The sequence below is a fragment of the Haliotis asinina genome, chromosome 1 (genome assembly GCF_037392515.1).
Source record: "Haliotis asinina isolate JCU_RB_2024 chromosome 1, JCU_Hal_asi_v2, whole genome shotgun sequence".
NCBI classification, from domain to species: Eukaryota; Metazoa; Mollusca; class Gastropoda; order Lepetellida; family Haliotidae; genus Haliotis; species Haliotis asinina.
Genome location: NC_090280.1, coordinates 73,946,581 through 73,963,746, shown reverse-complemented (window position 1 = coordinate 73,963,746; position 17,166 = coordinate 73,946,581). Strand labels below are relative to the sequence as shown.

The 17,166-nt window shown below is 40.8% G+C and overlaps 1 protein-coding gene across 1 annotated transcript; it reads left to right on the top strand.

Annotated features, from left to right (window-relative positions):
* The first annotated feature begins 63 nt into the window (after nucleotides 1–63).
* LOC137297006 (E3 ubiquitin-protein ligase TRIM45-like) lies at nucleotides 64–9,377 on the top strand. The gene is made up of 2 exons (XM_067828952.1): nucleotides 64–164; nucleotides 5,793–9,377. The coding sequence occupies exon 2, from the start codon at nucleotides 5,816–5,818 to the stop codon at nucleotides 6,953–6,955; it is 1,140 nt and encodes a 379-aa protein (XP_067685053.1). The 5' UTR covers nucleotides 64–164; nucleotides 5,793–5,815; the 3' UTR covers nucleotides 6,956–9,377.
* Nucleotides 9,378–17,166: the final 7,789 nt, after the last annotated feature.

Here is a 17,166-nt window from a genome sequence, read left to right as displayed (position 1 = left end):
CATGTCAGCCCTGTGGTTAGGCAACCAACGTTATCACCCAACTATATCTGGGTTATCTGCGACACATGTGTTTATCGTATGACATCACTGATGTTGTTGTAGACGCATTTCTGGTGTAAGACAGTGATCACAAAAGACATTGATAGATGTTTCAGAAGGTGACGGTGAGTGTTTATGTGCATACTCTATATGTTTTTACCGGTATAACACAAGCTGAAGTTCTGGCCATTGCCAATCAAACTATTGCATTATAGGTCTTCACTTGACAAGAAATTATCTTCAGCCTTTGAACCTTAATCAACTACCCACAATGCTTTGCTTCAGCTAGGCTCGTGTAAACTGAGCAGAAGTGGAAAAATTCTGGATGTTTCTGAAACTCTTCACTCACATGGTATGTCAAATATACTGACATGATGAAATCAAGGTGAGGACAGATTAAATCATTTTCAAAGAAACAGATCAAAACCTTAACATGTTTATGTACCTATACATGTTATGACCGGCCCTTTAAAGAACGAAACCCGTGGAGGTCCGGGGGTAGAACAGACCTTCAGGAACCAATGCTTGCCATAAAAGGCCACGCCAAGGTCAAATCTACAACGTTGGCTGGCGGTGGCTGATGTCTGCAAACTCCCCAGTTCGCCCCACAAGTGGTCAATGGGGGTTTCCGTGTGGTGAGTAAGCGGACCAGTCCATCGCAGTGGTTCTAGTTTGCTGAAGGAAAGCTTGTGTCACTTGTGCGGCATGGGGCGTGCGTTGTCATGCTGGAATATTAACTGACGCTGACGTCGTAGGTGACGGCGCAGCGAAGGAGCTTCTTCAGGCCTTTCATCCACAATGCGCTGTGCTGTCAGATTGCCATGAGTACATGTATGTATTGTTTCACAAACCACCACACTGGCTATGGCGAATCGATCTCGCTGTCTAACTCGTCTGCAGTGGCGTAACGTTCACCGTGTCGCCGATAAATATTCTCTTCCATCAACAGAGGAAACACAGCACCTCTACTCATCCGAAAAAGGCTTGACGGCGTCGGGGCTGCAACATGGGTACCATGGTAGGAGCGCCGGGATCGTAATCAGCGTGTGTCAGGCGCCGCCTGACTGTAAAGCGTCCGAATCGTCTCCAATGTCTGCCAGTTGTGTTTGCTGCTGTTGCTGTTGCCGCCTGAAGCGATCTCGGGGGTGCGACAGTCGAATTTCTCCGTCTTGTAAACGTTGTAAATGGAAGTTGACCTTCTACTGTCTACAACGCTTCCTGTCTGCTGATGTCTACTTACACAACGGCTAAAGGTTCATTGGTTGACATTAAAACGCCTGGCAACGGCTTTCTGCGAAGTTCCTGCTTCGAACTTTCCCAGAGCGCGTTACGATTCCTGTAAACTCAGTTGTGGCATTCTTTCAAATCGCTTCTGTCCCAATGATGCCCTTGACTTATAGGCCAGGAGCATTCGATATGACAAAAAAAATAGTAGAAAGCTGAATTTTTCAGGAAAGCATCAGAACAAGTGCAAAGTACAAAGTTCTGCAAATTCTACATTGTGGCATTTTCAAGATGGCCGCCAATTTCCAAATGGCCGTAAAAATCATTAAAATGATTATACACACAGAGATTTTGTCAATAATTATGTCATGTGATGTGTCAAATGAAAACTCATCTCACAAGGAATCTAAATATATTGATATCATGCATTTTGACATTTTCAAAATGGCCGCTTATTTCAAGAAGGCCCACCAAAACCATAAAAAAATGATTATACACACATATATGTTGTCAATAATTATGCCATTTGACAAATGAAAACTCATCTCACAGGGAATCTTAATATATTACTTTGGACACCACACATACATAAGATAATAGAAAATGGTATGATAACAACACATTTGATGCTTGTGCTTTTAGTCAAATTTATTGCAATGTCTACTATGGTTGACTTAATACATTTTCAACTGTTATTGATGAACAGAATTACTATCCTCTCAAGATAGATGCTTTCATCTTTTTCTTGAAAAAATACCATTGAATCCATGTGAAGGTGATAAGCATGTATGATATGTTGTCTGGTAAGCAGTACAGTAAGTGCATTTCTCTGAGAAAAAACACCGTCACCGATGAGACGAGAAATTATGGATTTCATCATGATTTTTCCAAAACATTTCAGTAAATTTTAATTTTGAAACAATTCAATGACTTTATGGAACAAAAGAAGTAGATAAGATGTGATATTTGGGTGAACTTTATTGAAGTAAGAGCTGAAAACTGACAGAACAACATAAAACACAACATAATGATGGAGAGATGTTGAATGCCAACCTGCGGAAAAGACATTCAACCGATCGTGTTGAAGTTGGTGAAAAGGGTCTTCATGGTATTGTCCGAGCAAGTATATTGAGAGGAGATGGCTACCAGTCATATTTTGAAGAAAGCAAGGCAAAGTTACCATTTGTTGTCCATGGCGAATGCAGAAGACACTACTTCAGAGAGAGCAGCATCAATTCATTCAAAAGAAAACACAAAGAACTCCTATCTCCCGACATTAAAAGCTCAGGTTCTAAATTGCGCTCAGATACTCCTGTTGTCAACGTCAAAACACATTGTCTCAAATGTACTAAGGAAATAGCAAAGGGAAAATCTGATTTAAAAACTCCCAATTATCGTAGAGTCAAGTCACACGAGGTTATGACGAAGGATTCTATTCAAAGTATACTCAAGAAAGCAGAAGCTCGAGCTGACGAGTGGGAGGACGCTGTCAAACTCCGGATCTGAACTACCTTTCATTATATAGCACCAAAGGTGGAATACCATCATGATTGTCAGGTCTTCTACTATGCTGGTAAGCCATTTCTAATATAGGATAATACAGATGGAAGAGGTCGGCCGCTCGATACAACAAAACATGAAGAATTTAAGGAACTCTGCATGTATATTCGTGAATGAAAATGATGAATGTCAGCATTCACTAAGGATCTCACATCTTTTATGAATATCTTTCTAGGTGGCGTCAATGGATATGAACATGGAAAGCCCAGAATTTACACATTCTTGAATGAAAGAAATTGCATCTTAAGAATCCAATATTTGAAAAGCAAGGATTCAATCATAGACATTGCAGCTGATCATATACGTGATAATATACGATCCACAGTGTATGACAGTGATAACTATCCTGAAATAACAAAACTTGATGAAAGCAGCAGATTGTTACCAGACTCTTTAAATCGTTTCGTGTGTGGCATAATAAAGTCCAAGTGGGACCAAATGAAAGTCTGTCAACGTCGTCAAACAGAAAATGCTCACAGTATGATATCTGCCTTTCGTTCAGGATCTTTTGTCTCACCAATATTATTGGCCATATCTACTTACATTAACCGCAAGTATGAAAGTAAAGAATTGGCTAATATCCTCTGCAGCTTTTCCTTTGCTGATGAATATAGAGAGTTCCCACGCTTGTATCTTGCACGTCTTTCAGATGACAAAGTTTTGGTCATTGGAATTGCTTGTGTAACGCCAGTCAGGAAAGAACCCGTTCAGATATCTATACCTCGCTCCACTCAGATCATGATATCAACTGACGTAGCAGCTAAGGGCGCAAAGATCCCTGCCGAGGTATACCACAAACCTTCCACATCAGGCCTACAGTCTGTTACGATTGGACCAGTTGAATTACCCAACTCAACTGCACCAATTCTTTGCTTGACAAAACCTTTGGATACTCTATGGCTAGCAAGTTTTTCACTTGATAATACACTCTCACAACGTCCATCATGGAGTGGATTTTTGCAATCAGCTGCAGCAGGAGAAAACAACGAAAGAAGCAAACTTCCATTTTGCCATTTGTCAACCAGGGCCAACCAAGGCCCCACACCATCTACTCTGCTCTGTCGTTTCAAATATGACTGGTAACCATCTCCTCTCAATATACTTGCTCGGACAAGACCTTGAAGACCCTTTTCACCAACTTCAACACGAACGGTTGAATGGTCGAATGTCTCCTGGTCTATTAAATACCCTCAGAAAGAGACCCCCCCTCCTCCACAAACACAACACACACACAAACACACACACAAACACACACACACACACACACACACACACACACACACACCTCACGGCAGTGAAAATGCATGAAATTGAGTATAGAGCAGTAATTACATTTTAGTTCTTGAAGGAAACTCGGCGAAGACCATTGAAGAAAGGCTTTCAGCAGTTTATAGAAAGTCTTCCCCTTCATCTGCTACCATCAAACGATGGGTCAATGAATTTAAGCATGGTAGACAGAGTCTTGAAGATGACCCCGTCCAGGTCGCCCAACAACAAGCACTAGTCTGGAAAACATTGACAGAGTGCATAGACTTGTGCTGGAAAATCGTCGAATCACACTCCGCGAGTTAGAGGAGACCACAGGCATTTCACACGGATCCATCGAGACAATTCTTCATGAACATCTCGTCATGTCTAAGGTGTGCGCAAGATGGGTGCCAAGAATGCTTACAAATGAAATGAAGCAAACAAAGGTCACCATAAGCAACTCCATGCTCACCAGATACAGCAAGAATCCAGAAGATTTTCACTTTAGGCTAGAAACCTGTGATGAAACTTGGATCCACCACTATGATCCTGAGAGTAAACAAGAATCCATGGAATGGAAACATGTCACTTCTCCCAGGACCATAAAGTTCAAAGCCTCCAGATCAGTGCAGAAGGTAATGGCGACAGTCTTCTGGGATGGCAGAGGCGTCATCCACATAGATTACTTACCAAAAGGAAGAACAATGAATAGGGAATATTACGCTAACTTGATGTGGCAAATGCGACAGTCAATCAAGGAGAAGAGCCGGGGCAAGATCAGACGTGGTATTCGTCTACATCAAGACAATGCTCCAGTACACACCTCTCGCGTTGCAGCCGCTGCTGTCCAGGAACGCGGGTACGAAATTTTGCCGCATCCTCCCTACTCTCCAGACCTGGCACCAAGTGATTACCATCTGTTCCCAGATCTCAAGAAACACTTGCGTGGTCGTAGATTTCAGGATGATAATGAGCTTATTCCTGCTACTGAGGCTAGGTTTGAGGACCAAAATGGCGCCTTCTACAGAGATGGCATCAGTGGCTGGCAGAAAAGATGGAACAAGTGTCTTGACTCACAAAGGGGACTATGTTGAAAAATAAATGTGGTTCATACCAGTAATTTGTGTTTTTCTATGCAAGGCTCAAAACTTATTGACATCCCCTCGTACATCGAAGATGAATACCATTTTTAGATGGTTTGTGTCCTGTATGAAACACTGAGTGAGAAGTACATACCTACTAAATTTATTTCATACCCTACCTGTGATAAATGTAACATGCTTTTGGCATCATCTTATGTTACGGTCATTAGAAAACTGCCCATGTATATATTCATTATGCAAACTATTTCATAATAACCTATTGATCAATTAGTATTCTCTCGCTCTATATGTACTGAACAGCAAAAGAAACGCAACTTTCGAAAGAAATGAAATCTCATAAAATAAAGCGTTTATGTTTATGTCGTCTGTTTGAAAACTTGACAAAAACGATGTTTCGTTTCTTTTACTGTTCAGTATATAGTGTCATAACAGTATGACCACATGTATGAACATGGGCCAGAGGCCTACATTCTTCATGAATAAAAATCTGTGGACAAGTATGTTGGCGGACTCAAACATAAATGGTGTGTTGGTGATGATACGAGTTTAAACTGATACGTATGTCCTCCAAGAATTTGTTGAGTGCCACGTAACACGTCCCATCTATGTTAATTACAGGTATATTGTCTACAGGTGGAAACATGGCACTATCAAGGCATTCAGGCATTGCTGGCAGCGTTACAACTAGGTGCCAAAGGTGTGCGACCACATTTGGTCATGCCAAGCATCCCCGTCTTCTGGCGTGTCTTCACGGAATATGCAGTTCGTGCTTAACCGATCTTAGCAGCTTGTGCCAAGAGGTAAAGTGTCCAGTCTGTGACCATAAAACACACGTAACTGACAGCAGAGCTGCTCTTTGTCTTCCTGTAGACTATTCCACCCTCAAGGCCATCCTGCTTTTAGAACTTAGAGATTGCCAGGGAAAGATTAAATGTGATGAATGTCCCAGAGAGGACAGTGCTACTTCCAGATGTCTTGATTGCCGCACGTACATGTGTGACACATGTAAACATTACCATGAACGCTTTTCCAAATACTTCTCAGGAGAACACGTCGTTGTTGCACTGACAGACCTTCTGGACAAACCAGATATCATTGTCAGTGAGATCAAACTATGCGAGCACCATTGGATGAAGGAAACACTCTTCTGCAAGACTTGTGATGTTCCCGTATGTTCATCCTGCCTGAGAATCAACCACGCCAGACATATCGCATCAGACATTAAGAACCCACACGACAAAGCATCAGGAAAAGTGTCGAATATATATGCAAAATTAACCAAAGATCGAGTGGACATTGCGTCCTCCCGACGTGTTTTCAGCTCCAAAGTTGAAGATGTCAACATACAGATAGCTAACAAGGTCAACGATATTGGAGAGACATTCCACCGAGTACTTCAAACATTAGAAGACCGAAAGAGATTCCTCCTTCGTTATGTCCAACAGAAGGCGGATGAAGAGCTTCAGATGATCACAAGGAAGAGGGGTGATATTGCGTCCGGAATAAGGAGATCCAAAGATGCTTTATCCAAGAGTGAATCTGTTCTGCAAGAATGCGCACCTGCTGACATTATGACTATGAAGGATGTCATTACGTCACGGCTGGTACATCTGGAAAAAGAAACACCTCTGGCCTTTATCATTAAAAACACGCGTCTTGATAGGACAGGGTTTGATGCAACTGAAAAGTTAGTATCCAAATTGTGTTACGTGTCAGACGATCTGAAGTCTCCAGCAGCGCCGAAGACGCGACATTTTGATTTTCGTGATATGCCAATATGATATATCAGATGGCGATATAATGCAACGTAAAGCGGTTTGTATTCAGCTGTATTCTTGAATGTACGTCTTGAGATATATACAAAGACAAGACTCATATCCCTTCAGAATGATCTCGTTGTTACAAAAGTCAGATTTTGGTCTGGTTTCTTTTTCGTCTTGTTGACCCCAGAATGAGCTGCTTGTGTTGTAACAATGTGCATGTAGCATGTGTCAGGTCTATGATCTGTTTTACTCCTTAAGTGGAATCCTGATTTATACAGAAATTATGTTTTATTGATCGGTTAGTGTGTAGATAAGTAACCAGGCAGGATTTTATTTTTTTTTAATCGTGTTAAATGATCAAATATTCACATCCAGTAAATATATCCTTGTGACATCCTATGATGAAAATTGTTTATTATTATATGAAATTGTGATATTTTGGGGATATTTTTAATGAACATGATGTCGTTTAGTTCCATGTTTTTTTCTTCGCTGGATGAAGGTCGACAATATTTCTAGATATTGTGTTATTAGTTGCCACGTCCACGTGGTACGACATCGTAGGTTAGGATTTTCTAGCAACCTCTGTTGCAATAGTTGTTCAATCATCGTATTTGCTCACGGTATTTCGCATTGGATCACTGACAGTGGTGGACATAGAACCATCTGGATGTCGTTCTACATAGGAAGTTATGACAGGAGTAACCTCTGTGGGAAGAGAATGATATTATGCAGAGCTCAATGTTTTGCGGCCACGTTTAACTTTATGACCGCTATTTGCCTAATTACAGTAACTTTACGGCGGGGGACATCAGAAATGGGTTTCACAGACTGTGCCCATATTGGGAATAAAACCCGGATCTTAGTCGAGACAAGCGAAAGCTTTAACAGCTGGACTACCACCTTAAGTTCATAGTGAGTGAGTGAGTTTTGCTTTACGCCACATTTCTCTGCTGTATTCTAACATGATCACGGTGGGAGGGGGGGGGGGGGGCACCAGATATGGTCTTCATATATTGTCTGCATGTGGGGAACCAAAGCCCGGCCTTCGGCATGACGAGCGGACGCTTTTACCAACAGGCTACACCAGCATCCCCTTAACTTCACAGCATCTCTCCATCTTAAACAACACATCAAAACTGGAATTTACGGCAGAAAAATGCATCATAATCACATCGGTATTGCTGACAAAAACAATTTTCTCACAGGTACATAGATAACGCTACACAGTATCAGTAGATAGTTATCTAATCATTGACACTATCAACACTGTCCTGTACTTTGTGATACAGGATAAAGAAGTGAACGATTATGTTTCGACGATTACAAAAAAGTGAAATCAAGATTGCGATTCCTCATAACTTTACCATGTCAATTGAACATTTAAATGACAGAATTTTATTCAACTTCCTGTTGCCCAAATTGTCATAGTTTCAAATCCCTACTATTGATGATTTGTATTACACGGGGGTACGTACATCAAATGAAACACCAAGAACAAGAAGGGTTGGTCTAAGTTAGCACACCTCACGTACCGCACGTGCATTTGTTTCACTGTTCCAACTACTGCGCTTACCCCCTTGTAATACAAACCAACGACAGAGCTATGAAACTATGAGCGTTTGTTAAACCACTTTGCTTGTCGTAAGATTTGATCGGGTGGTCAGACTTGGTTCACACATGTCATCGTATCCCAATTACGTAGAGTGATGATCATGATGTAGATCACTGATTTGGCTGGTCCAGACTCGATTATTTACACACTGTCGCAGTATGGCTGGAATATTACTGAGTGCGGCGTAAAACTAAACTCAATTACTAGTCAATCACTTCTTACGTCCAACTAAGAAAACTATGGGAAAGCGCGTAGGAAATACGTATTTGCCACCGTAGGGAGATCCAGTAATGCAACAGAATGGTCGGCCTACTAACATGTAGACATGTGACAACGTACAAATACACCGCCTACTGTACAAGACAAACCAGTCCATCACAAATCAGATATAGAGAAATGGATTATGTCACATGACAGATAACACGCAGCTGTCGAGATGAAACTCACACGAACATAACTCACATGCCACAATATCGTGTGTAAAAACTGCCGTAGGGTAGCCTATTGGTTAAAACGTTTGCTCGTCAAGCTCGTCAGATCCGGGTTCGATTCCACAATGGTAAAACTAAACTCAGGCATTCACTCATTCCTTGTCAGGACGTACATCAGGTTCACTCTCACTTAGCCAGAGTCTAATCAAAAAGGTATTGTCTATGTCTACAATGCGACATGATGTAAGATGCATGCAAGTATCACTCAAATTATACCTCATTATTTAGAGCCATATTCTTATACATCCGTTAATACTTTCAAATCTATGTGTAAATGTATCTAATGACCTTGTACCACCGTGGTGGTCGAAAAGAGAATAAAGACTGATTCTGTGTGTGGGCGTTACTTTTACATATAATTTATTTCTGATATATTGTTCAGAACCTGAATCGGCAAGGAATCAAAAGGTTGTGTTTTAATGCCTCTCCAGACACATAGCATTTATGCGACTTGCATTTTATAACATTACTACAAAAGTACATGATATCATATTGAAGTAACATTCAGCGTGATACAATATACATGAATATAGTCGTGCCCCGTTTATTCGAACGCTTATGAACGGAAGGCGAGCTTTCCAGATATCTGAGGTTCGGATATACGGAGCACAACTGTATAGCCATCCGTAGAGAAAAATACTTTCAGTTCTGCAAAAGAGTCAGATGAAAGCACAAAATTGATTAAATCTTCTTGAAGTGGTAATAAAGTTAAAGAAATTGCAGAAAGGGAAATCGGGGGGATAGTGTGTCTACATTGAATATCTTTAAATGCAATGTTCCTTTACAAGCCCAATCAAGCGATGGCTCGGCACGAGTCCTACTTACCTGAAAAGAAGACGCAGTTGTAGGTTGTTCTTGTCAGTTAACATTCATTCAATTTTCAACAGAACTACTTTCTGACATTACCAGACGATGCAAAAACACCTTACTATCAGCTGAACCGAGACGTCTCACTAATGGACCAGAGAGGTTGACAACAAGATGTTATGTGTTTTCATCCATTATGCAATCCAAGGTCAATTTCACTATGACATGTACAGCTACCAGTCTCTGGTCTATGCCTGTCTCATCTCGCCTGGTGTTCAGATTTCAAGACTGATGAGTCAGTGAGTGCGGTTATAGATACGCCACTATTAGCAATATTCCAGCAATGTCTGCAGCTGGTGACACCTGAAATGGGCTCCAGTACCTACGAGGAGAATCTTCTTTAACCATTCCGACTATGCTTATCGTTAGAGGCGCCTAACGGGAACGGGTGGACAGGCTCGCTGACTTGTCATCGATTCCCAATTGCGCAGATCGATGCTCATGTTGTTGATCACTGGATTGTCTGGTCCAGACTCGATTATTTACAGACCGCCGCCATATAGCTGGAATATTGCTTAGTGCGGCTTAAAACTAAACTCACTCGCTCACTCACTCTTTAACCATTCGGCTACCCCATTGGCCCCAGTGCTAAATGAGGACATCCGTCGCCTTTGAACATCAAATCAGTATCACCTGCCAACCGATCCCCAGGTGAGTTTAGGTTGTTTGAAACGCTGTTTGGACAATAGTCCATTTACTCCATGGTGTGACAGCTTTTTGGAATTTGGAATTTGGAATTTGTGAGGTGAGGTGAGGTGAGGTGAGGTGAGGTGAGGTGAGGTGAGGTGAGGTGAGGTGAGGTGAGGTGAGGTGAGGTGAGGTGAGGTGAGGTGAGGTGAGGTGAGGTGAGGTGAGGTGAGGTTTAACGTCGTACTTAAGATTATTTCGTCCATATGAAGACGTACGTGTGTGGGTGCTTGTACTAGCCCGGCCATAAGCTGGTTTCACAGTGCTAGCTCACCGAGATACCATGCCGCAGTTAAGCATGAACACCCCACTCACACACACATTACACTGACTCCGAGTCGACCAGTCCTTGTTGTGCCCATTAATGCCGAACGCTAGACCTGGACTAACAAGTACCATATTTCAACGTCTTTTGGTGTGACGCGGATAGAACCCTCGATCTTCCGCTGTCCAGGCGGACATCCTAACCACTACACCACGGAGGCAGGCCTTTGGGGACTGAATGAATTAGTAAGTGAGTGAGTTTGGCTCTACGCCGATTTTAGCAATATTCCAGTAATATCACGGCGGGGTGTACCAGAAATGGGCTTTACACATTGTACCCATGTGGGGAATCGATACGCTTGGCCCCGTCTTGGAAGTTGGTGTGCGAGGAGCTAGTTCACGGAATCGAACCCGGTGACCGATCGCTTTGACCACTAGAGCGCCCAGGAGTAACGCAAGAAGGTATCCAGTAGTGTATTGAATCCTGCCCTCTCCTATTTCAGCACTTCACCAAGTTTAGCTAAAAGCTAGTGTAGTGGACAGCTTTTGACGTGCGTATGCCTCATGGGTAGAACATTCAGAATCAGACTAACCTGGCTATACATAGTCATTGTATTCTGGTACTGAGTGGGTCGGGTGTATCCTTACGTGCACAGTGGGCACAAATGTTATATTATCTTGGATAAACAAACGGTGGTCAGCAAACGGTGGTCAGTAAACAACTGTATGTATGGACAGGATCCCTTTATTCCGGGTTAATTGGTCCTCAGTAACCTCAGTCAGCTTGGCTGACACATGTCATCGTAACCCAACTGCGTAAAACGATTCTCATGCTGTTGACCACTGAATGGTCTGTTCCAGACGTGATTATGTACACACCGCTGTCATATAGTTGGGATACTACTGAGCTGGGCGGTAAACAATAAACAAACAAATCTTTCAATTACAGACACAACAGAGGAAGAAGTTTCAATTAATTTTATCATAAGGTAAAAAATGTGAGGGGCAAACCTGTCTGTTTGTACATGTACTATTTCTGAACCCCTCCGTGGGCTGGTAGAGTCTCAGCATGGAGATGGGAAGGTTGGTGGTTTGATATACAAGGTAATACATTGTAATATAATAAAGTCTTAAAAAAAGAAAATGAAAAGAAATGCAGGCGTTTTCAACAGTTCATTTCAATTCATTTTGACAACAATCGTTATTCAGACAATTTTCTATTTTTGAATTCCGTCAATCGTATCGTGGATGTTATGTGTTGCGAAAATGTGCTTTAAAAACGTTACATGAAATGTGCGTGCCGAAAAAACTTTTCCACGGACTGCACGTGCAATGTGTCGAACACATTAGTAGAGATATCAACTATAAAAGGCCAAACTAAATTCTTCATTTCATAATAAAATTTATGTTATGAACGAAGACAAAAAATAAAGCCAAGACTGAATGTTACTGACCAAAATATCGCCACTGGTCGTTTGGAAGCAGCGGAGTCCCAGTCTGCCATAGACAGTCCAAAGTCCACCACAACACTGTCCATCTATACTTATATTATGTTACTGTATGTGGATCACTGGGCCGACATTACAAAATAAAATCTGTCTTTCTGTCTGTCTTATACTGCACTTCATCTTGATTATGGCATTGATATACCTGCTTCAGTTCGACCCAAGATCGTCCCAAAATAAAATCTGTCTTTCTGTCTGTCTTATACTGCACTTCATCTTGATTATGACATTGATATACCTGCTTCAGTTCGACCCAAGATCGTCCCAAAATAAAATCTGTCTTTCTGTCTGTCTTATACCGCACTTCATCTTGATTATGACATTGATATACCTGCTTCAGTTCGACCCAAGATCGTCCCAAAATAAAATCTGTCTTTCTGTCTGTCTTATACTGCACTTCATCTTGATTATGACATTGATATACCTGCTTCAGTTCGACCCAAGATCGTCCCAAAATAAAATCTGTCTTTCTGTCTGTCTTATACCGCACTTCATCTTGATTATGACATTGATATACCTGCTTCAGTTCGACCCAAGATCGTCCCAAAATAAAATCTGTCTTTCTGTCTGTCTTATACTGCACTTCATCTTGATTATGACATTGATATACCTGCTTCAGTTCGACCCAAGATCGTCCCAAAATAAAATCTGTCTTTCTGTCTGTCTTATACTGCACTTCATCTTGATTATGACATTGATATACCTGCTTCAGTTTGACCCAAGATCGTCCCAAAATAAAATCTGTCTTTCTGTCTGTCTTATACCGCACTTCATCTTGATTATGACATTGATATACCTGCTTCAGTTCGACCCAAGATCGTCCCAAAATAAAATCTGTCTTTCTGTCTGTCTTATACTGCACTTCATCTTGATTATGACATTGATATACCTGCTTCAGTTCGACCCAAGATCGTCCCAAAATAAAATCTGTCTTTCTGTCTGTCTTATACCGCACTTCATCTTGATTATGACATTGATATACCTGCTTCAGTTCGACCCAAGATCGTCCCAAAATAAAATCTGTCTTTCTGTCTGTCTTATACTGCACTTCATCTTGATTATGGCATTGATATACCTGCTTCAGTTCGACCCAAGATCGTCCCAAAATAAAATCTGTCTTTCTGTCTGTCTTATACTGCACTTCATCTTGATTATGACATTGATATACCTGCTTCAGTTCGACCCAAGATCGTCCCAAAATAAAATCTGTCTTTCTGTCTGTCTTATACTGCACTTCATCTTGATTATGGCATTGATATACCTGCTTCAGTTCGACGCAAGATCGTCCCAAAATAAAATCTGTCTTTCTGTCTGTCTTATACTGCACTTCATCTTGATTATGACATTGATATACCTGCTTCAGTTCGACCCAAGATCGTCCCAAAATAAAATCTGTCTTTCTGTCTGTCTTATACCGCACTTCATCTTGATTATGACATTGATATACCTGCTTCAGTTCGACCCAAGATCGTCCCAAAATAAAATCTGTCTTTCTGTCTGTCTTATACTGCACTTCATCTTGATTATGACATTGATATACCTGCTTCAGTTCGACCCAAGATCGTCCCAAAATAAAATCTGTCTTTCTGTCTGTCTTATACTGCACTTCATCTTGATTATGACATTGATATACCTGCTTCAGTTTGACCCAAGATCGTCCCAAAATAAAATCTGTCTTTCTGTCTGTCTTATACTGCACTTCATCTTGATTATGACATTGATATACCTGCTTCAGTTCGACCCAAGATCGTCCCAAAATAAAATCTGTCTTTCTGTCTGTCTTATACTGCACTTCATCTTGATTATGGCATTGATATACCTGCTTCAGTTCGACCCAAGATCGTCCCAAAATAAAATCTGTCTTTCTGTCTGTCTTATACTGCACTTCATCTTGATTATGACATTGATATACCTGCTTCAGTTCGACCCAAGATCGTCCCAAAATAAAATCTGTCTTTCTGTCTGTCTTATACTGCACTTCATCTTGATTATGGCATTGATATACCTGCTTCAGTTCGACGCAAGATCGTCCCAAAATAAAATCTGTCTTTCTGTCTGTCTTATACTGCACTTCATCTTGATTATGACATTGATATACCTGCTTCAGTTCGACCCAAGATCGTCCCAAAATAAAATCTGTCTTTCTGTCTGTCTTATACCGCACTTCATCTTGATTATGACATTGATATACCTGCTTCAGTTCGACCCAAGATCGTCCCAAAATAAAATCTGTCTTTCTGTCTGTCTTATACTGCACTTCATCTTGATTATGGCATTGATATACCTGCTTCAGTTCGACCCAAGATCGTCCCAAAATAAAATCTGTCTTTCTGTCTGTCTTATACTGCACTTCATCTTGATTATGACATTGATATACCTGCTTCAGTTCGACCCAAGATCGTCCCAAAATAAAATCTGTCTTTCTGTCTGTCTTATACTGCACTTCATCTTGATTATGGCATTGATATACCTGCTTCAGTTCGACGCAAGATCGTCCCAAAATAAAATCTGTCTTTCTGTCTGTCTTATACTGCACTTCATCTTGATTATGACATTGATATACCTGCTTCAGTTCGACCCAAGATCGTCCCAAAATAAAATCTGTCTTTCTGTCTGTCTTATACCGCACTTCATCTTGATTATGACATTGATATACCTGCTTCAGTTCGACCCAAGATCGTCCCAAAATAAAATCTGTCTTTCTGTCTGTCTTATACTGCACTTCATCTTGATTATGACATTGATATACCTGCTTCAGTTCGACCCAAGATCGTCCCAAAATAAAATCTGTCTTTCTGTCTGTCTTATACTGCACTTCATCTTGATTATGACATTGATATACCTGCTTCAGTTTGACCCAAGATCGTCCCAAAATAAAATCTGTCTTTCTGTCTGTCTTATACCGCACTTCATCTTGATTATGACATTGATATACCTGCTTCAGTTCGACCCAAGATCGTCCCAAAATAAAATCTGTCTTTCTGTCTGTCTTATACTGCACTTCATCTTGATTATGACATTGATATACCTGCTTCAGTTCGACCCAAGATCGTCCCAAAATAAAATCTGTCTTTCTGTCTGTCTTATACCGCACTTCATCTTGATTATGACATTGATGTACCTGCTTCAGTTCGACCCAAGATCGTCCCAAAATAAAATCTGTCTTTCTGTCTGTCTTATACTGCACTTCATCTTGATTATGACATTGATATACCTGCTTCAGTTTGACCCAAGATCGTCCCAAAATAAAATCTGTCTTTCTGTCTGTCTTATACCGCACTTCATCTTGATTATGACATTGATATACCTGCTTCAGTTCGACCCAAGATCGTCCCAAAATAAAATCTGTCTTTCTGTCTGTCTTATACTGCACTTCATCTTGATTATGGCATTGATATACCTGCTTCAGTTCGACCCAAGATCGTCCCAAAATAAAATCTGTCTTTCTGTCTGTCTTATACTGCACTTCATCTTGATTATGACATTGATATACCTGCTTCAGTTCGACCCAAGATCGTCCCAAAATAAAATCTGTCTTTCTGTCTGTCTTATACTGCACTTCATCTTGATGATGGCATTGATATACCTGCTTCAGTTCGACGCAAGATCGTCCCAAAATAAAATCTGTCTTTCTGTCTGTCTTATACCGCACTTCATCTTGATTATGACATTGATATACCTGCTTCAGTTCGACGCAAGATCGTCCCAAAATAAAATCTGTCTTTCTGTCTGTCTTATACTGCACTTCATCTTGATTATGACATTGATATACCTGCTTCAGTTCGACCCAAGATCGTCCCAAAATAAAATCTGTCTTTCTGTCTGTCTTATACTGCACTTCATCTTGATTATGGCATTGATATACCTGCTTCAGTTCGACGCAAGATCGTCCCAAAATAAAATCTGTCTTTCTGTCTGTCTTATACCGCACTTCATCTTGATTATGACATTGATATACCTGCTTCAGTTCGACGCAAGATCGTCCCAAAATAAAATCTGTCTTTCTGTCTGTCTTATACTGCACTTCATCTTGATTATGACATTGATATACCTGCTTCAGTTCGACCCAAGATCGTCCCAAAATAAAATCTGTCTTTCTGTCTGTCTTATACTGCACTTCATCTTGATTATGGCATTGATATACCTGCTTCAGTTTGACCCAAGATCGTCCCAAAATAAAATCTGTCTTTCTGTCTGTCTTATACTGCACTTCATCTTGATTATGACATTGATATACCTGCTTCAGTTTGACCCAAGATCGTCCCAAAATAAAATCTGTCTTTCTGTCTGTCTTATACTGCACTTCATCTTGATTATGACATTGATATACCTGCTTCAGTTCGACCCAAGATCGTCCCAAAATAAAATCTGTCTTTCTGTCTGTCTTATACCGCACTTCATCTTGATTATGGCATTGATATACCTGCTTCAGTTCGACCCAAGATCGTCCCAAAATAAAATCTGTCTTTCTGTCTGTCTTATACTGCACTTCATCTTGATTATGGCATTGATATACCTGCTTCAGTTCGACGCAAGATCGTCCCAAAATAAAATCTGTCTTTCTGTCTGTCTTATACTGCACTTCATCTTGATTATGACATTGATATACCTGCTTCAGTTCGACCCAAGATCGTCCCAAAATAAAATCTGTCTTTCTGTCTGTCTTATACTGCACTTCATCTTGATTATGACATTGATATACCTGCTTCAGTTCGACCCAAGATCGTCCCAAAATAAAATCTGTCTTTCTGTCTGTCTTATACTGCACTTCATCTTGATTATGACATTGATATACCTGCT

What these genes read in the sequence shown, in the direction of transcription:
- LOC137297006 (XM_067828952.1), top strand. Translation starts at nt 5,816, where the DNA reads ATGGCACTATCAAGGCATTCAGGCATTGCTGGCAGCGTTACAACTAGG.